This window comes from Trachinotus anak, unplaced genomic scaffold (assembly GCF_046630095.1).
Source record: "Trachinotus anak isolate AG129_WGS33_773 ecotype Australia unplaced genomic scaffold, CSIRO_AGI_Tana_v1 ptg000005l, whole genome shotgun sequence".
Lineage (NCBI taxonomy): Eukaryota > Metazoa > Chordata > Actinopteri > Carangiformes > Carangidae > Trachinotus > Trachinotus anak.
Window position 1 is genome coordinate 4634579 of NW_027273856.1, and position 26642 is coordinate 4661220.

At 41.8% G+C, this 26642-nt stretch overlaps 1 protein-coding gene across 3 annotated transcripts in view; it reads right to left on the reverse strand.

Annotated features, from left to right (window-relative positions):
• The window catches only part of nlgn2a (neuroligin 2a), a 182190-nt gene that overhangs the window by 5227 nt on the left and 150321 nt on the right, over positions 1 to 26642 (reverse strand). For all 3 annotated transcript variants that reach the window (XM_071477910.1, XM_071477911.1, XM_071477909.1), the window contains 4 exons: positions 6836 to 7021; positions 2755 to 3020; positions 1657 to 1810; positions 292 to 658 (listed from right to left, as the gene is read on the reverse strand). In XM_071477910.1, the coding sequence (XP_071334011.1) occupies positions 292 to 658; positions 1657 to 1810; positions 2755 to 3020; positions 6836 to 7021 (973 nt within the window). The remainder of the gene's footprint in view (positions 1 to 291; positions 659 to 1656; positions 1811 to 2754; positions 3021 to 6835; positions 7022 to 26642) is intronic.

Here is a 26642-nt window from a genome sequence, read left to right on the forward strand (position 1 = left end):
TCTGATTCAAAGATTTCTTCATTGCATTGACATCTAAACTCTGCTAAACCCTATGTTTTTATTTATGAACTTACAGCAAAGAGAAACAGAGCACTAAACTTTTAAAACTTTACTAACATCTGGTTTGAGAAATCAGAACCTGCACACAACACCTATCTTATTAAAAGGGAAGCAAAACCTTCAAAAAGACACTTCAGCTCTACCACTGGGGTAGAGGGCCTACATGATCTGGTTGCAAAAAAAACAAAAAACAAAAAACTAATATGAAATAAAATCATCAGAAAGGCCTACCCAGTCTTGGCAAAGTTGGTCCAGTAAGTCATGACCACGGCGCTCAACATCACATCATTCTTCGAGAAGTTGCATGGGAACAGATCTGTGGCACCGATCATGGGCACGCCAAACACGTACGGTATCTCATCTCCATGGGCTGCGTCAGCCCATTCGGGTCGCGTCTCGGTCTGGCAGTGGTGGTAGAATGTGTAAAAGTAAACTGGGGACTGAAACTCTGCATGGAGCTTGGCAGTAGCCACTGCTGGTGCCACCCACTGGTGGTCAGTAAACAGAGCTAACAGGGTCTTCCTCCGCATGTCGCCGTTGTCCCTGTCTGCCCAGTCGGTGTACATGAACTTAATGGTCTCCCTCAAGATGTCTTTGCCTGGAGGATAAGATGTGGGAGGAGAGGGAAACAGAGGATAAAGGGAAAAAAAAAGAAAAATGTGTTAAGAGGACAATGACAGTGATAGCACATTTTGAGAGATGAAACTGGTCAATAGATGTGAAACAGAAGGTGGAAGAAGACAGAAGAATTGAAATGATGGATAGGAAAAAAATGAAAGTGGTCTTTGTGTTTGTATGAACCTATGTGTGTGAGATAGACAGAAAATGTGAAAGGACAGACTGAGCGACAAAAACAAAGAAGATGCCTCCCGGAAAGCAGAATGAATGACAGGCACTTGAGATGGAGTGTGACTGCATTATCCAAATGTGCCTGTATTTTGACTGTGGCCCGCTGTGAGGGGTTTGCAGGTTGATCTGTTAGGAACAACAGCACTGTGATTGGGAGCTGACTGCCTGGGGGATGATGAGAGACAGCATTAGTGCCCACAGAGCCTCAAAGGCCAAAGCACAGACCCACCACGGTGAAAGATAATCTCGATGATAGGCAGCCTCTTTAGTATGCCTGTCTTGGTTGATACACTTCACTGGGCTCACATTTTATCTCGTCTCATTCTTTGCCCACATAATGTTTTAAAGACTTGCATTTCCACAGGGAGCGGCAGTTTTGGACAAGTTGTTGTTGCTGTATTTTTGCTGAAAGAATGTAATAATGTAAAGTGTATTTATAACAAAAAAAATGAAGCACTTATTTTTTGAGAATCCAATTAGTAGAAATGTAGTGTATAATGTGACATCTAGCTCAGCTCTTAGGGAATATATATATTATACTAAAACTTGTTAATAACTTATACTGTTTTATATTTAGACAATTTATCCTTCATTTTCACTCCTTTATGTGAAGACTCCAAAAAGATTTCAGCTAATGTGGCTTCTAATAAGCCAGAACAGAAAGGATGCTGCAAAATGCTTTCATCTGAGAGGAAGTAGGAGACACAATATGGAAGAATTTGAAAGCTGAGAGATGAGCACAGGTACCTTCAGGGTATCCGTAGAGGTTATCGACAAAGTTAGAGATGGTGTAGTCGAATGCTGCGGCTGAGATGCCATCGTTGTCCTCACTATCGTCTACAAACTTCAGCCCCTCTCCTTGGTTCACTCCTATTAGTATGTCATAGTTGAGGAACTCCCCCTGGTGGTGCAATAGGGGAAGAGAACATTGGGTACTGAAATTGTAATCAAGGCGCAGGTTTTTTAGGCTCTGTATATGACACAAATCTAAAATCACTACAATTATGAATGCTGCTGGATACAATCTGTATTTATCTGTAAGGTCCACTCATATTTTGCATGTCAAATTTATGCCAAGAAATGTAAAGCTGCACGATGTAATGTAGTGGGACCACCCCTACAAGCTAAGTTAGAGACAGGAAGAAGAAATCTAGTTTTCTGTTTTAACACCACCATGTGTTATCATAAAATATATTAGATTTGTTCCATTATAAGGTGCAAAATAAGATAAGTTCTACTCGAAAGGCATTTCAGAACCTGTAGCACTGATCCAGTGGAATTTTTAAAGTCTACAGTATCAATTGATGCACAACAAGAGCTCAGTTAGGGATGTGGCTCATTTTCCTCCTCAAATGAGCCAGAAACCTTTTGATGCTCCCCTCTAATTATTTCGTGCAGATTATAAAGTATGATGAGCTAAAATAGGAAACGAGGAAAAGAAAATTCAAAACAAAATTTCTCCTATAAACAATTATGTTCAGTTTTTGAACTATTTCTTATCTTTTCTTTGTTGTTTTGAAATACTGTATAATTCTATGTCTTCAGGCCTCTTAAAATTATTCCAATCAAGCTGAGAAAAGAAAACCACTCTTTGATTGAATTGCTCAGTATCCAGACACGCACCCTGTGATGAAGGTTTTGCAAGTACACACTGCTTTGTATTAAAGAACAAAGGTTGTGAACCATGGCTCTAAAATATATCACTAAGGCAATGTACATCACTGTACAAGTTCACAGCCACTCCAGTGAGTTCTCTGTGTTCTCCTATGTCTGTTGTGTTAATACCTGCACAATAAAAAATTAATGTCTGCAGTATCACATCCGATACTGGAGCCAGACTCTCACCTGCTGCATGAGGATCTCAGGATCATCGGGCACCACATCACCATCCACCACTGGGCCAAAGGCAATGTGGTAGCGGGCTGGCTGTATGTCCTGGTCCACCAGCTCCCGGAAGTTCTTGCGTCTCAGGCAGTCAACCAGGTCAGCTGTCTCTGTGTAGGTGCAGCCCACCTTCCGGGCCAAGATCTTGGTGTACTTGAGGGGCTGGTAGTTGACGGACCAGCTGGAGATGGCTGTTCCACTCTGGGCAATGGCCCTATGAAACAGACCTGAAGGGACAAATGGAAAAAAAAACAATATGACTGGTGATGGCATAAATTTGGCCTTCTAACATCCTAAAAGCATGGTAAAATGTTGGAGATCTCGCAAGATGTTATGTGGATGGAGCTCTGTGAAGAGACTATTTGATGTGCATCATATGTTTCTCTGTATTAAAAAAAGTACCCCATTTTTGTTTTATCTCATCATTCTCACTTGAGAAAAGCTGGCAGATAGGGAATGGAACTGCATCACAGAGAGAGCATGCTATGGTAGTGTATCTCAAAAAATAGAGGCAGAACTGGGAGCGAGCTCATCTGAGATTTTAAAAGAGCCATTTTCCTCTTTCTTGTACTGGCTGGTTTTTCCTCTCAGCCTTTCTCTAGCTATGTTTCTCCCTTCCTCTCTTCCTCTTTGTCTCTCTCTGTCTCCTTAGTTCTGCCTGTCCTGTGCTGTTTGAACCACTCAAGTGGCTCGTTAAGGGGCCGGCTGCCTGACTCGTTTCCTCTTGCGTTCCTTTTTTCTTTCTCTACTCTCTCCTGGGCTGAAGATTGGTCAGTTAATTATTAAGCAGAGCTGCAGAGCCCCCCTTCCCTGGGAAATCAATTACAGTAAAAAGTAGCTTGGAAACAGTTACACGTACATATCTGCACAGAGAGAGACAGTAGGGGAGAGACAGACAGAGAAGTGGGTATTATTTCATTAGTCTTCAGAATCAGTTTCCTTGTCATCCCCTAACTGCCTCTTGCCTCCCCCACTCAGTGCCTTCCTCTATTTGGCTCCTCTCTTTTCCAATACCAGGTCAGAGCATTTTCTTTTCTCCTTCTCCTCCCTCAACATTGTTTTCTCAGGACATCTCCACCTATCTTTCTCTACCTCCTCTCCTCTTCTTTCCCTAAACATGTTTAAAAGCCTACCATGGATACTGTCTCACCCTTTACATCCCCCACTCTTCATCTTTTCAGTTCAGTCCCTCCCTCCATCCCAAATGCCACTTCCATCCCGCCATTCCTCTGGGCTTGATTTGTGATGCAGTGTTGTTGACATGATTGGTGTCCCTTTAGGGTGGGGATGACAGACTCCTTACCTGGCGTCTCCGGCGGGGGAGAGAGGGGGAGCATGACAGACAGGCGGCGTCTAGTGGGCTGATGTTACACCGTTAGATGCTGATGATGACGAGGACGATGATGGCGATGGGGTGATGACAAAGTGGAGGCATGAGAATGGACAGCGGGTGGTGAGAGGGTGGAGGGGTGGGGGGTAGTTGTCAGCGACAGGAGACAAGGGGTTAAAAGAAGCTTTCCCAACCAGTACGGTCCCTCTGCTGCTAAAGTTCCCCGCTGAAAAATTAATTATCAAACTAGGATGACTTCAAACCATCTGGCCGACTGAAAATGAAATGACTTAGTAAAAAGTATACACTTCTACTTTTCAAGAGTTAGATGAGAAGATAGCAATTTCATATGTACATGCTAAGTATGGAGCTGGAGCTGCAAGGTATTTAGCTTAGCTTAGCATAAAGACTATTTGCGTTAGTTAGGAAATACTCTTACCGCCACCTTTGAATCTCACTAATGAACACATTTTGTTTGTTTAATCTTTACACAAAAAGAATTGTAACCAAGAATTTGTAGTTATAGAGGTCAGGTTCGATGGCTTCCCACAACAGGGATGCAGTGCATCGGGGCAGCTGGATAAACTGTTACACATAAGGTAACGCTGTATTAGAGCAATAAAGTCTGCATTAGGGGTGGGTGGATGAGCTGGAACAAAAAAACAGGTGCAATAGGCCTTTGACACAGGTCACTGTTGTTCATTTAGCTTTTCAAACCAACAGTCAGCTGTTTTGTCTTTTATACATGACAATGTTGTTTCTTTAGTCCATTTATTATTGTAGCCATGACAACAAGGGTCTGCCCTTAAGGAAGTGCGTATTTTAAACCAACCATGATTTTTTCCTAATCCCACCCAACTATGATAACTACTTTAACTCTGTGTTTATTATTGGTACCATGACAACAAAGGTCTGGTGCACCTGCTGCACTCCTATGATACACTCACTATGATTGCATCTGAGGGTAGGGACCCTCAACCTATATGAACTCAACCTACAACCCATACGATTGTTTAAATTGGAGAACACAAAGGTAGAAAAAAGAAAAAAAGTTTTTTTCTTTTCTCCAAACATTTAATGTATTCTTTTTTAGTATTGCTTTTTGTGTATACACAATTTTGTACTGAGTTACTCTTTAGAACAACAACTAATGGGTTTCAACAAGATATATTTTTTTTCTTTGTATTTACACTTTATATATAAAGCACACTTGTGTATTATCATGATATAAACATATAACAGTTGGGAGGTTGGGTGTGCCTGGGTTAATATGAAGGGTTAACAGACATCAGTGTAATTATAGCAGTTGTATTAAATGGACACATTGCTATGGCAGTAGAACACAGATGCTCTCTCAAGCCTTGACGACACATTTGTTTTCAAGGCACATCTAGGCAGACAGAATGAGTCAAAATTAGAGAGGTGTCAGACGTTTGCTTAGTGCTTCAGACACACACACACACACACACACACACACACACACACAGGGTAGTGATTGAAACTGATGTGTGGTTGTGTGAACATGCGCTCTCTAATCTCTCTCCTTCTTTTCACCCACCATTTCTTCCCGGTTTCTGTCCTTTGCAGTTTGTGTGTGTGAGACGGAAAATGAATAGAGGGGAGAGATATTGAGGGAGAGTCCTCAAGCAGCGTGGAGAACAGAGAAGTTAGGATTGAAGGAGGACAGCTTCAAGAACAGCATGATCAAAGGGGCCGAGTGCGTGACCACTTGGCTGCGGGTCGTCAGCCACACTGATCTCAATTCAGATCAAAGTCAATTGGTCCGTGGGCCTCTCTCTTTTGGTGGTGCAATGTTAACACTTAGCCCTCAGGGTGTGTTGTTGGTAATGGGGAGCATGAGGTCAGACAGATGTAGGTTTTTGATGGAGGTAAAACCTCTCTACTGCAGAGCATTGGAGCGTTAACAGGAGCCAGGAGTGCTCGCCAAGTCAGGTAATGTGGGGTAATGTTGGAGCTCCAGTGTCATTTATCCTCCACAGACATGGACGACATAACCGGGATCAAACATGGACTCACTCATTAGCAACACGACTGCTTAAATCTTTCAGTTCAAAGGATAAGGAGTGTTTTCCTTTGAGGATAGAGGTGTCAAGCAGACATCACACAACCTAATGATTTCTGGGCAGATGGACAGTCCCCATCTGATCATGGGTCATGGAATAGCCAAAAGAGAAATAAAGGTAGAAAATATACTATAAACTACGTATACAGGCCATAAAAAAGTAATTCCAACAACAAAAACAAATGAACAAACATTTTCTGTTGAGGGTTTTAAAGGTTGAATCCTTTCCTGTAAATATGTACAGAACAAATACACAAGTATGTGTAAGTATGCATTGTGGCCATTTAGAGATTAGTCTGGAATGATCTAAGCTGAGGGCTGAAACATTGCCGGATCGGGTAGAATTCATGTAAGCAGCCACAATCCATTAGTCAAGAAATTTGTGGTTAATGAGTGACTCACAGGGCTGGATCCAGACGATTAACAATCACAAAAAATGCATGACATTCCAGGAATTCCAGTGCCAGGGGGAAATGCTGTGCTTGGAAGTTTTTCTATATGTGTGTTAATGTATCTAGTGAATATAAAAATACAGACAGAAAGAAATAAGTGAATGGGCAGGCAACAGGTGAAGGATGATGGATGCTTTACCAAGAAAACGGTAAAAGAACAACAGAGTCTTAAATTACCCTCCGAGTGGTGTGAGAGGATAAGGAGGTTGACGCAGGATGCCCCAGCTCCGGAGCCGAAGATGGTGATCCTCTCTGGGTCTCCGCCGAAGTGGCCGATGTTCTCATTGAGCCAACGCAAGGCCTGAATCTGGTCCAGGAGGCCATAGTTTCCCTTCGCGGACTGATCACCAGTACTGAGGAAGCCTGGGTATTTGTAGGGTGAAGATAAAGAGAGGAGAGAGACAAGATGACGTTAGTATCAGTACCTGTCTGACCAATGTTCCCGACTTTGGTCTGTAAATCAGTTTCTGATTAGAGAGAACAAGTGTGTTTATGTTTGAGTATGTGTGTGCACAACAACATTATTCATCAGCAAAGAGTGACAGACAAAGGTGCACCACGAAAGCAAAGGGAGTGAGAGAAGAAACTGCTTTTTCAGCTCATCTCTTTATGATAGGTACTCTGTCTAATGCCCTTGAGCAGGGAATACAGAAAGCCACTTACACTAAAGCAGCCTGCACTCCAGGAAATATAGGTGACCCTAATCTGAATCACACCCATGACTGGATTACAACCGATGACACATCATGTCTGGATTAGAACACTCTTCTTTTTTAGTTACTAAGTCCCTTATTAGTATTCTATACTTTTCTTACTGTTAACAAATCCCACATAAAGACCACCACCAACAGTGACTTCTGTGTGTGTATTAGGGTCTGTGCCACAGAGATCCATTGTCTAAAAAGTATTAAAAACACATCAGATGTTCCTTCATCACCATGAACATGGACACTGTAGTTTAGCTGACATTTGCCTCTCATGATTACTGCTGAGTATCTTCGATTGTTCCACCAAAGACCTAAATCTATTCTGTTTAAGTACCCATTAACTGGTGGCTCTCAGATCCTAATGGGACTCCTAATGAGGTCTTTATTAAAGGCAGGTGCACGGGAAAGGTCATCCATTAAGCCCATACAGCAGAGGTTAAACACTTGTATACAGCTAGCTGCTAGGATCTGCTATGAAAGATACATACACTGTGTTGCCTGCAATGAGTGTGCAATTAGTGTTATCAAGATCTTGGCTATTTCCAATTAGACCCAATATGAAGCCACAAGCATTTCTCAATTCACTATACGGCTTTTCCTCTGTTCCATGCTAATTAAATTTTATATATGGTGTACTCATAGGTTTAGGTAGGTAGCTGGTTAGAAAGGCGTTAGTATCCCTGCGGGGTGTCAGTCAGGTTCTCCTGATATTTACTCAGGATCCAGGCATGGTTGCATTTGTAGCAGGGGTTTAAGAATATGAGTTGGGATCTGTAGGAGTGTTTCCAACAACCTGTTTTTATGCACATTTTTAATTTTGGTATTAAAAAAAGTTTACGTTTGGCTGAGGTGGAAAAGTCTATGTATCCTTAACAGCAAATGTCACATGTTTTGTTGTGCCCTCTTTTTCTGCCAAGGTAAATGACACCCGACTGGAGAATTAGCGCCACCAGCTGTTTATTTTTGTAAACCAGACACATCTAGGGCCACTAGACACAAATTAGACCAAAGACCCCCATCTGATAAGCTTTTTGCTTTTAGATGTTTTATTACAGAGAGTGTTTGAAACCATGACCAAAATAGTCATACATTCTGTCATTGTGCTACTTATGGATGGAATTATAGCACTTCTCTTTTTTGCTGGGGACCCTCAGGAACCTGCTCAAGGATCCCTACTTTCAGATCCAATGTGATCCACAGCACTTACATTCACATTCTCATACCATACCATGTCAGGTCATGGAAACATGTAGGTTAAGATGTTAAGAGATAGGTCAAAATAAAGCTGCTGCTAATACTATTAAAAATAGCAAAATTATTAACAAAAAAAATGTATAAATAAGAAAATAAACTCCATTAGACTGGCTAGAGCTCACTTAACAGAACAGCAACACTTTGGAGGAAGAGCCAATCTGTGGATAAGATGCCACCTTGTGGCAAAAACACAGCAGACAGCCTGCACTCTCACCAAGTATTATATTTTACAACACATTGGCTTCAGAACTATAAGGCAGAACAATAAAATAAACAGCAACATGTGAATTACTGAGCATGACGCAGTCTTCATTAGCAATTAATCTAGAGGTGTTTTGTGAGGTCACTATGAACTTGACTTTTGACCAACAAAATCTAATCAGTTCATCCTGGAATCCAAGTGAATGTCTGTGGGACAGATGGATGGATGGGCAACATAATGCCTCCGGTCCTGGCTGTTGCCTGCACAGAGGCATAGAAACAGACACACATCATGACATTTACTCACTTGGTAATGAACAATGCACACCAGAAAAAAAACAGGAGGTACACCTACACAATGTATAAAGCAAGTATAAAACTTTCACATGCTGGCAGAAGTTGTCTGCCGACTACTAAAAAGGTTGTTTTTGCAGTGGGAGAGGTGATGGCTCATCATTATCCAACTGAAAGTGGTCCATGGAATGTAATGTTCATGTTCGTTTACAATGGATTTACAATTTAATTTGACCAAAAATGACAGCCACTGTCTGCCTATAATACGCTGCACTTACGTTAATGGCTCAAACCTACTGAAGTTCACAACACTGACGCAATAATTTCTGTCTTTATCCTGCAAGTACAACTAAAATCAATTAACAGTCATCATCTCAAATGATCCATAAAAACAAAAGGGATCGAAGCAAATATCAGAAAGCACATCGTGCGTTTACTGGCTTTTGAGCTGCTCTTTAAACACCACAAATACACACAAATAAGCTGCATGTTCGGATGCATTAATTAAGCCAAGCACAAACAAGAGGCAAATAAACTGCCTAATGCCCTACTGTAATCACCATGATATATTAAACATAACCAATTATGCTAATGAGGTCATTAACTAAGCTAATTAATGCAATACATAGCAATACTTCTATGTCAGCGAGGTTTCGTGCACAAAATGTGGAAGCAGTGTCACTATGTAGTCCAGATATTTAAAGGTGAGAAATATGACAATCCCGAGTATTTCTTATTATCATTATTTTATAAAGCGAGATCATTCATTGCTATGCTCTGCTGTTTAGTTATTGTCCTTGCAAATATGTGTGATGTGCTGGTGGGACATCAAAATACCAAAGCGTCTGAACAGGGCTACACAGAGCCAGCACGCGTCCAGGATCCTAAAGTTATCTTGTCACAGCCAAGGCTGTTGTCTTTCCTGCACCTTCACGCTGCGTCCATCTGACTGTGCGTCGGTGAACAACAGCAGGCCACTTCACCCGTGCTCCCCTTCCTCTATAATCTGATAAAAAAAAAGGCTTGAAGAAACAGAGGAGCTGGTTAAAATGCCGCAATGCAAGATGAAAGCGCGTATCTGCATGAATAGCCTTTAAAATGGCTGTGGTAAGGAATGGTGGTTAGAGGGGGTAAATGGGAGAGAGACAGAGAGAGACAGAGGGAGAAAGAGGGAGAGAGAGAGAGTAAAGGAGAAGGCGAGAAGGATAGTGGGTGTTCTGTGAGTCCCGGATAGAGGCACAGTGTTTCATCTGCCTCCAAGACACCAGGGGTTGGCTTGCACACACATACACACACACACAGGGACACTGATCAAAGGCTGACACTACAGAGAAGACTGCCTCCTTTTCTCTCCGTCTCCCTCTCTTTTCCACACACACACACAGAAACAGACGCACATCACACGTATACATGAGCGCACAAAGACAGAGGAATATTACGTACTCACACGTGGAAACAGGACACATGCATACACACAAAGCCTATGTATTATCACTCACACATGCCAGCACCCACACGGGACTGATGCACACCCATATTCCTTTGTATTTTGAGCAAACGCTTTTGTGTATCTATCCTGCATTTGCAACGAAGCAGCAATGCACCTTTTATGTGCCATCAGAGAGCCTTGAGATTATGTGTATAGAACCAACATGTTCGTACAGGTTTGTTGTGTGTGTGTGTGCAGCCATACATGTGATTTTGATTTGTGTTTCTAATACACCTAATCCCATGTGGATCCATTGTTGGAGGTTAACATGGGTGCCAGAACTCTCTGTAAGAGTGTGTCTCTGTGTGTGTGTGTGTGTGTGTGTGTGTGTGTGTGTGTGTGTGTTCCTGGCATCATACTGATCATTGTCTATCAGAGGAGTGTGTGCATCGTCCAGAGAAATGAACAGATGTGGGCGGCTCAAAGCATCTGAATTATGTATGGGACGCACACATTTTCAATATGACACACGCACACACACCTCAGACTGTGCCCACTTCTTTCAAAGGTGATAAAAACCACCTCCCTGTTAGATAGACTGCACATTCCCAAATGATGGAGTGCATTATTATAATTGCAGCAGCGTACCTTGCTGTTTATACCACCAACGCTGAAGCAGGACGACACCATCATCCTGCTGCCACGCTAAACGCTCTGCAATTTCCAGAGGGTCACGCCGAATGATGCAAAGGGATTGGGAAGTAGGAGGGAAAAAAAAGGGGAAATAAGAAACATTCCTCTTTTCTTCAGTGAGTTTAAAAAGAGGCTTTTTTCCACAAACACCACTCTGGCTTTAGACACAGCGATTGGCCTTGGGTGATTTGCTCCGCTCTTCTCCCTCTTTCTCTTTGTGCTCTTTCTCTCTCTAAAGTTGTTATTACTATTGCCTGGCTGTGACAACCAAATTATCTGTGAAATTATTCACATTTTATGCCCTCATACTGGGCAGGACCTCTCTCAGTGTGTGTGTGTGTGTGTGTGTGTGTGTGTGATGCCAACCCTTTCCTGAGCAGAAAAACAGTGACATTCTGACATTTGGACAATCAGCTGAATGAAGAGAAGACCTGCTTGGTGTCAGAAGCAGTCAAGACCTCTGTCTAATCTCTTTCTCTCTTGTTATTTCCAATTTTCCCATATTTTTCGGTATTTTTTCATTCAGTGTCTTGCCTTTTTTGATCTCCCCAATATCTTCAACATCTTTTCATCTATTCCTTTCTGAACCTGTTCACCTTCGACTTCATGTTTAGCAGAGAAAATAAACTTCGGCAGCATATTTATGAAAATAACACAGCAGCTCCTCAGTTTAAAGATATACATACATACTAATATGTACTGGTACGGCTGCTATTGGCCAATTAAATATTAATATCCTCTACAGTAGTTTTCATTGTTACATTGCACACATGTGACCCAGACTAATGACTCTCCAGGTGCTTTATCAGAGCTGTATAGAAATGACTTCTAATGCTAACACAACATTTCCTACTGTGATTAATTTACATTAAAAGCATTCAACTGTTGCAACATGGGGCAGCTTTTATTGTGAAGCAGTCACAGGAAATGCAGTGTATATGGCAGCAATGTTTACTGATAAGCTCTTAAACTTTTTGCTCTCCTATGTGACCATTATTAATGTTACCATGGCAACTGCAGGTGGCGCCAAATCAACCAAGACTTTAAAGAAAATGCTCTGCTGCTGTTTAAATATTAATCTGTAATTTCTTTCTTTTTTTTTTTTTTTTTAAATAACTGCCACATTTCCTCTCTTTCTTTTGCTGGTTTATATTATCATGGATGTTGCTTTATTAACTCTTCCCTCATTCATTCTTTTATCTCCCTGGTCCCCTGTTGCTCAATCCCCCCATCTTTCAGGGTTTAGTCTGAGGCTCAGGCTGCTAGCCTCTGAAGCCCTCTGTGGTGTGTATGTGTGCGTGTGTGTGTGAGTGTGTGTGTGTGTGTGTGTGCTTTCATCAAGTTTTGATGTTGTCTCAAGCTGTGCGTTGTCATACTGTACGCTCTGTGTTTGGGTGGTACAACAACACAGAGATACTGCTGCAGTGTGTGTGTGTGTGTGTGTGTGTGAGGATGCTTGTGAAAGAGAAACCAGGCCAGCTCCCAGCAGACTACAAGAGAGTCTCCCTCAAAGCCTCAATCTGCACATGCATGTTTATATGTGTGTGAGTATTTAGAAACGAGGAGTGTGATCGCTCTTGTCACAGGCCAATTCCAAGTGTGTCAGAGGGATGCAGAACACACACACACACACACACACACACACACACACACACACACACTCACACACACTCACACACACTCACACACACACACTCATCCACAGAGGGAGGATGACAGCGAGGGAGAAGGATGAGAGCGGCTGACAGAGACAAAATGAGTCACAAAGGGACAAACACAGCGAAAGAAAGTAAAATGATAGATTGTCAGGTGTGTGTGTGTGTGTGTGTGTGTGTGTGTGTGTCCTCAGGGACCTGAAGAAGGGCAGGCATCTATTTCACTCTCCTACTTTAACTAGAGTCTTTATAGAGTAGTGCTGTGTGTCTATCGATCAGGTTTTGTTGCCCTGTGAACACTTTTACAGCCCCGAGGAACAATAGCTCACCGGCTTGATCACACACATCATGAGCCTTTTCATGTGAGTGTGTGTGCTCGGAACTGAAAGGCCATCACCTCTTTGTGTCCCTTTTTTGTGTTTCCACATCTCTTCCTCGCCCTACTTCCTTTCCTAGACTCCTATTTATCCATCATTTAGCTCCCTTGAGTGTTACTGTCCCTGGGGTCTTCAGGCCAGTCAGAGGGTAATGGCGGGTGAAATAGGGGTGCCACGGGCCAGATCGGACACGATGTATGGTGCAAAGCTGGTGTAATTGTTTTTTTCTTCATCGCTGTGTTTCACATCTACTGAGAGGACTTGCACTGCTCCTGTGATCAGAGGGTCATTATTCAAGCACCCTATCACCAGGATGCTGATTTAAGTGTATAATATGTATGAAATATATTAATGTTGCAATATCTTTTTCATACATTGCATTTGGATGGCTTACTTTTAGACCTCTATGCTTTAAATCACATGTGGCGTCAGAGTCAATGGGATCAGCCTGTTGCAGCTGGTAGTTTATTGGTCAGTGCACAAATAAAAAGCATTGCACCAATATGTAGTCCTTTTTGTGGAGGATTATTTCCCTCCCATCACATGCAAATAAATATATAAGCCTATTTTTGAACCAAATCATAGTCCCTCCATGTACCCCAGCTGCAAAGTAACCTGGGGTCCCATGCCGTGAAAGTGTACCAGGTATCAGAACTCAAAATAAAATTACTGCCTTGCGATGGTATGCCAAGCCTAGTCCTAGCCAGCCAAGTTGCAGGAAATATGGTCACAATGTCCACTTCCTGAGTTACAGTGTTGAATAACGGCCAAAAGTGTTTTTGCAGAACATTATGATGTCACAGTGAAGTTGATCTTTCACCATTTGTTTATAAAATGTTATCACTTAATTTTATCTTTATAGACATTTAAGTCACCTGTGTGATAATTAGTGAGTGAATTTGTGAGCTCTGTCCAAAAATATGATATGTGAGGTCACAGTGTGCCAGATGTAATGAAATTCCCTCTGGGTGTTCCTGATATATTGCATTCACTAGAACGTGAGATCACTGTGACCTTGAACTTTGACCTTTGACCACAAAAATCTAATCAGTTCATCTTTGAGTCCAAGTGACTGTGTTGTGCCAAATCTAAACAAATTTTCTCAAGGTAGTCTTGAGAAACTACATTCAAGGGGCCAAAACTGTGTTTGGTGAGGTCACTGTGACCCTGAACCTTTGACCACACAAGACACAGATTTAAAAAAAAAAAAAAAAAAAAGAATGGTAAAGGTTGCAACAGCAGAGACTGGGGTAGCCTGAGTTTCAGTCCTTGATATAGATAAAAAAATACTGGATCCTACACTTCCCATAATGCAACTTAATAGCATCTTTTGTAAGACCTTCCATCCTCCCTCCCTCCTCTAGTCTGTTAACATTTTGTGTATGCCATAGTTCAGCTGTCAGTCAGACAGAGCTAAGCATAAGGGCATTTGTGCATAAGAATACTATGGTTCAATGACTGAGAAAGTGCAGTTGCAAAGGAAAGGGCTGTTTGACGGCAAGATAAAGCGTACACTTCAACTGATATTGGCTTTTTTCAGTTGCCATTTTTTAAAGTGGCTAACACACATTCTTTCTGCTGACCCTGTCCACAGCAGTACATCGCTCAGCTCACACAGCCCCACATCAAATAACCCGAACTCTCACTTTAAGCTCCTCCGCAGCCTCGCAACTGTTACACACATTATTAGAGCTCACCATGATGAGTAAACCTGACTTTGACACTTTGTTGGCAGAGTGTCAAAACTTTAAAAAGTCAGTATCTTTGGCCAACCCGAATAAAACATTTATACAATGCTGAGGGATGGAGGGATAATATAGGGAGGGGGGAGGAAAACAAGAGCTAATGAATCCCCAAACTGCTGTCCGTGCCTGCTCCAGCAGCAGCAGCAGCAGCAGCAGCAGCTGTGCAGTGGTTAGGATTTACCAAGCAAAACAAACTAATGACAAAATAAATGGATAGACTCTCACTGTAGTTCTGCAGGGGTGTGTGAATGTGAGTGGTGGTTACGTGCATACGTGGTGTGAGTCTTATCTGTGATTGTATGTGTGAAGTGTCATCGTCTCTGCATGTTTTCGCCTTCCACGGCTGCTGTGGTGCTATGAATGGCTGTTGTGTCTCTGAAGCTAAAAGTAGACCTCTGCTACTCCACTACACGCTGGCAAAAATACTGCAATACTTCAAACAGAGCCCGTGCTGGCTTGGCCTAGATACTGTAACTCCTCCTCACGCTGCACTCAGTTTGTTTGAGAACAGCCAGCACGTTACAGTTTAGCTGAGCTTGGGCTCTTCATGCTTTTTCAAAATCATTTTATTTGACCATTTGTTCACACTCGTCACTAAAATCTCATCTCATCCATATTTGGAGTTTGACTTCATTATTCAGCTTCTAACCTTCCTCTCGAGCCACAGAGACGCTCCTCTATCTGCTGCACGATTCAGATCAAACCTTAACAAAACTAACTAGTATACATCTCATTGTCACTTACACACACACACACACACACACACACACACACACACACACACACACACACACATGTATTTACATGATAAGTTCATCAAGATGTCTGACTGTTTCCAACTTCCATGGCAGCATAATTAAAATATGCAAATGATATGATAAAATGCATTTCACTCACTGGCAGTTGTGCAGTACTGGAAGGTTGTTGTCAGATAAAGCTGCTTCACATCGACAGTGTCGGTGACACTAGCCTGTGTATGTTCGTGTGTGTGACAAAGGGAATTCTGGGATTTATATCCAGCACATACGGAAACCACAGAAACTAATCTGACTCCTGCCTCATCAGTGTGTGGAAGACGGTTTCTCAAATCCCCCTTCAGTGCTCATATAAATACCCCGACACACACACACACACACACACACACACACACACACACACACACACACACACACACACACACACACACACACACACACAGACTCAGCAGAGCGCTTGATTATTTTGACCTTCCACTTGCATGTATATTGGGTAAATAATTTAGATAAACAATGTCCTGCAAAATGATGCACTACCTCCTCCTACACACATGTTGTGTATTCGCCTATGTGCTTGTGGAGTGGTGCGGGTCAGGACTGTGACTGACTGGTTTTTCTGAGCTCATGACAAGTTGACATTTTGGAGATTGATGGCATGCTGTGTTTTTATAATTCTAACGCTGGTACAGAAACATGGTCCTCTTGTCCTGACAGTTCTTCACTTAGTTTTTTATTAATTAATGATAATAGGGACAAAATATTATTTATTTACAATAATGAATGAGCATTTATGAATGCTTTAAATTTAAGAATTTTGGTTGAAGTCTGACTATGATTTTATTTCTTTCCCAGCTCCTGTAGCCTTATCTATAAATAATATCTGTGGTTGATATAGTATTCAAATCCATTACATCAAAAAGTAATAATACCACAATGTGAATCCATTACAAGGTTCAAAGACCTGTGTTCAAATATTTCTTTGTTAAAGTACAGAAAAAACAATCTTAAAAGTAACAGTAACTTTCAAAGTAAAAGTACAATCTACAATACAAATATAAAGAATGGAAATACTTCAAAACTGTACATTAATACAGTACTTGCACTTAGTCACACTCCATCATTGAATACTGGGGACAGGTTGACACCATCACATTGACAGGATGACACATGGTGGGTGACACATGGTGGAGTATAACAGGCTATGCACCAGAAGCCAAAGGTTACTGGTCTCTCTTCAGCTGCCTCAGTATACAATAGAAGACAAACAAATAACCACACTGAGGGCTTTTGTCAGAGGTGATGTTTTCTCTCTTCATGCCATAATACCCAAATGGAAAACACTGCTCCCATGTGCGGAGCCAGATAACACTGTTTGTCAACCTCATGATTTGTGCCTGCGCCTTTGTCGTATCACTCATTACTCCGAATGAGGTGGATGTAATGGCCAGAATGAATTCACTCTGAGGGAAGGAGAGGGAGGCCGCATGTGTACCACAACACCATCAACTCACAAAAACTCGTCTGTCCTCCGAGGTAAAGCCCGTCGATGAAATCTGTCACACGCTGCTTCGAAACAACCTTGATTTAACAGCAATTTGTTCTTAAGCACCGAAAACACTCACACCAAGACAGTTTAGTGTCTGTACCACTTTAAAAATGTACGGCCTACACAATGCAAGCATGTGCCATGTCCTCGCACAGCATTTTGTCATGAGTCAAGTTATAATCGGTTTCTCAGTGTTACCACTGACATTTATTAACTGCTGACCTGCTACCTTGATTTATACTGCCTTAGTGAAATAACTGTCAAGATTTCAATTATGCTTAAATGTGTTTATGAATTTGATAACATCCAATATAACCAATTACCCAAGAGTCTTCAAAAATACTGGCCCATTGCTGTATTATTCCTGCGTTTCCACCATCTGCTGAGTGCAATGTCTTTTACAGACTTCTTGTCTGTCAGCATAGAAACGATCATGAAAGCTTCTTACACTGTGCTGATAAATTATGTGTCTGTGCAAGTTTCCTATCTATATAAGAAAATCACTGTTATAATCTGAGCTATAGTTTGGAGCAGCAATGGTCACCCTGTCTGAACAGTTGAGGAAAAGACGGACTTCTGCAAACAAAACTAATCAGAAAGAAATTCAAGGACAAGTTAATATAAATGTTTGCATGTCCAACAGGCTACAATGAAAAGAGCTGAACATCTAAGAGGGAGAACAGGCACAAAGAGAGAGCACCCGTCAGGTAGCAGTACCTAGTGTACCTTGACAGGCGGTGTGCATCCACTCCTGCAATTTTCCACCACTCTCTCTCTGTTATCTGCTGTATCCGTCTCTCGCTGCCTTTCTTCTCTCCAATTCGACCAGCTGTGTTTGCACGAGCCCATGTGTTAATGGAACTTTCCTCGTGTGTGTGTATGTGTGTGTGTGTGTGTGTGTGTGTGTGTGTGTGTGTGTGTGTGTGTGTGTGTATGTGACCCAGCGTTGTGTACGGCCTGGTGGCATTTCAGGGACCGTCCCCGATCCACTGACATTGTAACTCCGGTGACATGAGTCTGTGAGCACATTTCATCTCCTCTCCTCTTTCTTCATCTCGCTGTCCATCACTCGTCCCCTCTGATCTGCGAGCCAGACTCAGCTGTTGAGGCGGCCTGTGCGTGTCTGCAGCGCTGTACATGATAGGCCATGCTGCGTACAAAGGAAGTTCATGCGGAAGGAATGGCACATGCTCTCACTAAAAATGAAGATGCACTTGTTAAAATGAAGCCTCAAATGAAAAGCACGAGTGTTTTAAATGGGCAGAGCCTTCAGATTGCAGCCAAAGTGCAGCTGTTGTAACATTTTAAACAATTAGCTTCATTGATTTTCAGCCCTAGAAAAAGAAATCAAACCAGTTAGCTCTGTCTAACTTGTGACATGTCTGTGACACTTTTACATTTTATTAGACTCATGACAGTGGATGTACAAAGAGACATGGATGTTCCAGCGTTTCAAATGCATGGGCCAGGCTCTTTGTAGTTCTTAAAGCACCTCCTCGTTTTGCATTCTTCATATGGAAATAAAGTATCCAGTATCCAGAGTGTCATTAATGCCATGCTGGTCCTAGGTGACATCTAGGGGTGGACGATCTGGTCAATAGATCATATGACAATCTTTTCCAGTAGAATCACAATCCACGATCTGCATCTTGTTTCTGCTCTGGTTTTATTGTGAAAGTCTCTTTATCTTTCCGCCATTTGAAAGCCGCTGCTTTCAAATGTTTGTCTGCTTGCTGCTACTCTTGGCCCACAGTGCTGTTTGCAAATTGTGTTCACAAGACCAAATCACACTTCTGGCTTTGTTCATGTGGAGCATATGTTTGGTCAGTGATGTTATTTATTCATGATGTGATATATGTGAGTGTTTTGACTTGAAAGTTCAGTTACTGCTCCCATTTGTCCTGCTTTGTGCCTGCTTGTGGCTGCTTGCTCTGGTGGTGGAGAGCTTGTACATGTGCTGCAACACCAAGCTCGCTGAAACTGCAGAGCAGAACGAGGACTGCCGTCACCAGCTGCAGCTATCAGTGGTCTGGTTGGCAGCGATTGAACCTGATCTGTATGATTCATCTGAAAAGTAAATCATATGCCGAAGTAAAATCATCCATGATACAAGACCGTCAGATCACCCATCCCTAGTGACACACCACACACCCCAATTAAAGATCTGTAAGTCCGTAAGTCCAAAACGTTATCCGGACTTCTTCCTTTTGGGATCTGTAGCAGCCTGACAGGGACTCTCAGGCTGAGCTGAATACATACACACAAAAATGGCATGAAAATAATAAACAGATATGGGTCTTCAAGAGCTGTTTTATTATGGGCTGTAATACACTAATACACTGACAGTGCATTTGTCATTGTTTTACCACTCTTTTTTTTTTAATGGTTTCTGACAGTCCCTCTTAACGTTATTATTTTTCTGGCGTGCCAGCCAGGTACTGTCCTGACAAAAGTGTTATTTTTTAAGTGTTAAGATATTTAAGCCAGATAGCAGTCAACCAGCACAAATGATACATGTATTATTCTGCTCATACACACCTATATGTCAGCAAATTAGTGAGAGAAAAGCACTTGCTGCACAGACTGATGTTCTCTTATTCAAAACTCTAATGTAATACAATGCTTTTTTTTTTTTTTTAAAGAAAAGAACATACTCATTTTCGAGGGAAAGAATAAGTGTGTGTCTGTTTTTCTCAGTCCAAAACCCCTCAAATGTCATTCTCCATTCAATTCATAATAGAAAGAAATAATAAAGTAACAGTTTAAATACAAAGTAAGCTCATTAAACAGCACCAAATTACTCACGGTGCATGAATAGCATCAGAAACACAATGGGTCAGTCCATCAGCCAGTCAGTGTCACTGTTCGGGAAAAGTCAATGGTCAAACTCATGTCACATGACCTTCAGCTCTATACTAAGATGCCAAAATCACAGTGCAGGCTGTGCCACTGGGGCTTGATTATGTATCTGGCAACTCTAAGATGCTTCCTTCATGTTTCCCAATTTGCTGTAATCTTATTGGGTATGTTTGAAAGGTCAGGGTTTGGGCTCATATTTTGAACTCAGAGTGACAAGGTATAAAAACTGAGTGGTGGATCTTCTGTGTGACTGATTGCCTATCATTACTCTCTCCATAGTAAGCTAATGGCTAAAGCTGGTGCAAAGTGACTCTGCTGTTAATCTTTTGTAGAAAACTTCTGTCTCTGCTTCTCTTCAAGAGTTGAGAGGAAGGAGAGAGAGACGGAGAGAGCTGACAGAGTGAGGAAATGTCAGAAATAAGATGTCGAGTCAAGGCAGTGTGGACACTTTAGTTAAAGTACTGTAGTGAAAAAGAGCCAGATAGAGAGAGAAAGAGAGTCGGAGAGAGGAGTCAAAGTCTACGTGTGGGTACTGCGAATCTACAGACACACTGATATGAAAGATGTCCATAGCCTTGATAAATAATTCACACAGCAACATAAATAGATGCAAGGCAACTTGGAAACCCTTCACTGAGTAAAATGTTCTTTACAACACATTATATACCTCTGTACTCTGGAAATGTCTGTTATTCAGACGATTTTATCCACCACAAAACATCCTTCAGAAACCAAGCTATGAAGTCTGTAAGTTTAGCAGACCACAAACGAACCAAATTAATGAAAATGCACTTACAGACTCCACTCTGCCGCACTCCAGGTTTTGACAATTATTTACACTTCTGCACAGAGAAGAGGGATTAAATCTTCTGACCCATCCAAAGTCACAGTTTGGCTGATCCATTTGCTTTTTTTTTTTTTTTTGCTTTTTTTTTCTTTAATGCCTGGTGGAGATTTTGCCAACAAAGACTGGCAGTGACATTGCACATGCCGGACTAGCACATGAATGGAGATTGTAAATAAGCATCGTCTTCTCTGCTGGCAGAGAAACCGCTCCACTTTGAATGTACACTGACACTCAGCCAACCCACTCTTTCTCAGACTGAGGATTCTTCCTGCATCCGTGTTTTTGTTTGAAGCACAGCATGCGTGCAGGGTGAAGTCTCCCTGGACAAACTCCAGAAAAAAAGCTCACAGTTCTGTTTTCTTCTGCTTCCTTCTGCACAACCTCTGCTTTCTTCTTCATAACCCCCACCCCACAGTTCCAACCAAAACCATCAGTCTTTTAGGCGAGCCACAGTCTATCACCCTCCCACAGTATGGAACTATTACACTTATCTTACTCGGAGTTGCTCCTAATTTGGCAGCCTCAGAGCAGTGGGTGTACCGTGTTGAAAGTTATCAGAGTGAGGCCAGCTCCCTATTTGGCAGGCAGAGGGGCAATGCCACCACTGTCTGTCTGCCAGGTTGATTAATAAGTAGTGGCAGAGCGGCCACGCTAACAGACTGGCTTGCCTGGGTGCTTCCAGAGCTCTACTAAATTAATGCCCCGCACACACACACACACACACACACACACACACACACACACACACACACAGGACGTGGTTACCTACACACCTACACACACTGGTACTCCTTCTGTCTCACTAGTTCTCTCTCTCATCCATACATGTATGCTCACAGAGTATGGACACACAAATGCACGCACACACACAAACACGCGCACACACACACACTCTCAGAACTGCAAGCAACACTGCAGCTCAATACAAGGTTTGCTGATAACACAGAACAGATATTCTGAGTTGTAAATTAGCATAAACATGAGGGAACACACAGACAGACGCAGACGCAGACACACACACACACACACACACTCTGGTAAAACTACCTTTTCGTTGTCATCTCTGTCAGCAGTGAGATGTTTTGACTGACAGCTCATCAGAGCTGCATTATCACATTATTGTGAACACACTAGTTCTCTAAAGCAGAGCAGGCAGCCAGGCATAACAGAGCGCTTCCTCTTACTGTTGCCATTAGTTACAGCTGACATGACAGAGGAGGGGCCGAGCACACACACGTGTGGAGCGGAAGACATAACAACAGACATGAAACAGAAGTGAAATGAAGTTGTTAAAAATGTTTACTTTGGCTTTGCTTGCTCTTGTTTTTGTCCCCTTTGATGACTTTGGTTTGTCTGTTCATTTGTCTAGTGGTTTATCCATTCATCTGTCACAAGCAATAACTCAAGACAGCGCCGAATGAATGAAACTTGGGGAGGAAATGATGCATCTGAGCACTGCGTTCCAGCATTCAAAAAAAAAATTACAGGTCAGAGGGATCTGACAGATTGGTAAATGATGGGGAACTGCAGAGGAGCAGAACATTTTTCAGGACAACATGCTCGCTGACGCCTTATTCATTTTCCTTTTGGGCTCCATTCATGCTATTATTACAGTACAAATAGTTTCATGTTAAACTGTTTAGGAGTGAGAGAGTACAGGTAAAGACAAAGAAAGGAAACACAGCACAGTCTGACACTAGAAAGATATTAAGTTTCACAAAAGCTTCTGTGTGTGTGTGTGTGTGTGTGTGTGTGTGTGTGTGTGTGGGTGTGTGTCTGCGTTTCACCTTAAATATCAGTTGAAGAAGTGCACCGTATGTACAAGCAGGGTTTAGTGACATCACAATCAGGTATGCGACTTACACACTGTGAAGTGGAAACGTGAAGCTTGAAGTGCACACACACCGAAAATGGCACATTTTGTGTCCACCTGACATGTTTGACATATTCTTAGATTCTGGGTTTTGTAATTGGGGGGGGGGGGCATATTTATATGAAATTTTAACAAGGTATTTGAATTGTTTGTGAAAAACACCCACAAGCATGTCTTACATGTCTGGATGGGTTCTTTAATGGACATTATCTATATATTAGACATTTTCTGTATGTTAAAACATCTGTAAAGCACAAATTACCCATGTTATAGCTATATCAGGCTTAGAATATGTTACTATAACCACATATTTTGAGATAGGAGATGTTTAAAAAAATGGGGCCAATGTTATTCTATGTTTTTGAAATTGTCAATAAATCATCCAAAAAGACCAAAAAACCAAAAGATGTGACATCTCAATTCTTTACAAATTCTCTACCCATCTCTGCCATGTGAAAAACAGGTCACAATAGTAGGGCACTGTAGTTTTTAAGTAAACATCACCAAAACAGAAGCAAACTGTGCATATTGGGGACTATTTTCTGCTGTGGAATAACACACATCTGATGCACTGTCAGGTGTCTCTCTCTTTCTACTCTTCATCTGCAGCTACTGATGTAGCTTCTGTATGTCCTCTTTCTCCTATTCCCATTGTGTGTGTGTATGTGTGTGTGTGTGTGTGTATGTGTGTGTCAATGGCAGTATTACCATAAGCTACAGGTGTAAACAGTGGCGGGTCTCTATCTAGGTGTTTGCTTGGGGACTGAGAGGGAGCAAAACACGGGCAGGTGGGCTCACATGCAGTGGGATGCAGAGACACTCTCTTATTCATGGCCACAGCATGAGACACTGACTGTGGAGGAGTAAAAAAAAAAAACAAACAAAAAAACACACACACATAAACATACACACTACTGCATATACTGCTGTGCTGACTTTAATGCCCTCATCCCTGAGCCTGGTTACATGAAGTGTGTGTGTCTCTGTGTGTGTGTGTGTGTTGTAATATTCCAATGTGTGTACTGCTCAGGTGAAGCCCCTGACAGCATAGTAACACACCAGAAGACACACAACTTTGCTGAGCTGTTTTTCGCTGTTTTCCCATTACGAAAAGATGAGCGCCCCCATGGCGACCTCGTGTGTATTGGGATGAAGGCTGCTTGACACTGGCTGGTTGTTTGACTTTCTTGCTGTGAAAAGGAGAGCCACATCAACTCATGCTTGGCTGTTGTCAAGCACACTGTTGCCTGGCAACTGGGCAAAGGTAGAACATCACTTGAGATGACGAGCGAGACGACGACGACGTGTCTGTCTGTCCGTCTGTCTCCTCGTCGTTTTTCCTTCTTATTGTTTCTATGTCATTAGCAGGGACCTGTTTCCTCCTCAGCCTGTTGTTTACCACTTTCTAGGTGTTAAAAAAAACCAAAAAAAAAAACCACAGGGTCCAAAACTCTCTGCACTGCTCCTTTGTCTTGGTTTTCCTCACTTTGTTTAAAGAATTTGGGTCTTCCAGAGAGAAACAACAAAGCATTTGTCAAGTGTCAGTACAGAGCCTGCAAGTTTTACCAACTTATATTCACAACTTTTTAGAGTAATTACACACTTTCCAGAGTTTGACAGTTTTACCGCAAACAAAAACTATTTTTGGAGTTTTTTAAAGTAAATTTACCAGTAACAACAACACACCTACAAAACATGTAAGTTGAAAGCAGCGAAACAGTTTGACTCACTTTTTAAATGATTGTTATTCTTCATCTACTGTACTAAATGTAAAGTCTTTCACCTCCACTTGTTTACTCTGCTAGTTTCATCCCTCTTTATTCCTATATATTCTTTTTATCATTCATCATTTTTGCTTTTCTCTCCTTCTCTTTTAACACTAACTCCACCCTCTCAAACGGGTTTCATGCTTTACTTCCATAACCCTAATACTGTTATGACAGCTGGGACTGCATAGCAGATAATATCACTTTATTGTGGGGAATAGTTTTCATGCTTGGTTGAGGCATATCTGTCCACCACAATAATAAGAATCCAATGTCAAAGAATAATACAAACTTGCTATTTTGCCTGTTATTAAAAACTATTTTGGTCATGGGATGTTAACATACATGGAAAGATTAAAAACGTGAAGAATGTAACTGTTAGTTAAGTAATCAAGCTCTTTATGCTTAATGTTCTCTGCTAGGTATTTCCTGGTATAAAATAATTGTGGATAATAATAATAATGATAAAAATAATAACCACCTTGAACTTATTCATTTGCTTCATGAGGGAAGTATTTTATTGTCATGTGACAAGTATATCCACAGATAGTTGATGATTGCGACGACAGACCTTGACTCACAGTCCACTGAAAATTGTGAAATTTCAAGCACGGCCTGTTCATAGCATGAGCTGCTTTATTTTTGGTTCATAACTTTATATTTATACTTGCAAACTTGCAAAAACACTCAAATATTGTTGTCAGTACAACATATCAAATGACATTTTCCTTCCTTTATTTCTGCATTTCATTTCTCCTCACCCTTAAAACAGCCCTGTTTCCTTCCTTCCTTCCCAACTGTCTTTCCTTCTCCCTTCTCTTTTTCTTTCTCTTCCCCTCACCGTTATTTCCCTCTCTACACCTTTTATCTTTCTTCCTCCATCCATCTCTTCTCTTCTTTTCCCATCTTTCGCCCCTGATTCCACAGATTTGACTCTCTGGATACCTGGCTGTGTTCACGCTGAGGGCAGCACTTTGTCACGTCCCTCATACATATGCAACACACACTCCAGGGATGACCGAGAGAGACAGCAAGAGAGAGAGAAAATGGAAGAGAAAGAAAAAGAAATCTGAAGTGAGGTAATGAGGAGATGGAAAGGTAATGGAGGAAACAAATGGACAAATGGAAAAGAAAGGCACGGAGGGAGAAGGCAACGTGGGGATATATGGAGGTGGAGAAGACAGAGAGAGATTAAGACGGAGAGAGCAAACATTAGAATAGGACAATGAAATGACAGGGAGAGAGAGAGAGAGCAGGAGACAGAGAGAGAGATGGAGTGGACAGGAGTCAAAGCCATTAACCTGCAGGCTTGGTGCTGCTGTGTGTGTGTGTGTTTGTGTGGTCAGTAGGTGAATGGAGACATAGGGGGGCCAGGCCACCCAGGTCTGCGATCAACCTAACCCCTCCCGTCTTCTCCACCAACCAAGATGGATGGCCGGCAGCGCTGGCTAATCACACGCTCCACTGGCCGGGACACGCACACCTGAGGCCAGCGGACACATACGACTTTAACAGGTGCTTTACAAGCCTGAGGACAAGTGTGCACCACTCTGTATCATTATAAGCTCAACCTATAGAGTTAATGCTCTTTGGTGGTGTGTGCACTAATGTGGTGAGACAGTAATGAAGTGAAGTATGCTGCCCGCAGCGTGAATATTAGGCATGCTAATATTCACGCTGCCATGAACTACAGTATGTGCACTGGCCAACAAGTGCTTGCACTTTTGCTGAAAAACACCATGGATTTCTTCATATTGTTGCACATGGTACATATATTATTTTTATTTTTTTTTCACATCTTTATTGTAAATATTTCATTGTTAAATTTGTCTTTTAATATTTGAGCTATCTGACCTGTAACTTTCTTTAGATTTCTTTGTCTTCTATGTTTATTGTTATGCACCAAAACACCAAAGCAAATTCCTTGTGTGTGAAAACCTACTTGGCAATAACCCTGATTTCATTCTGATTCTCTTGTGGTGC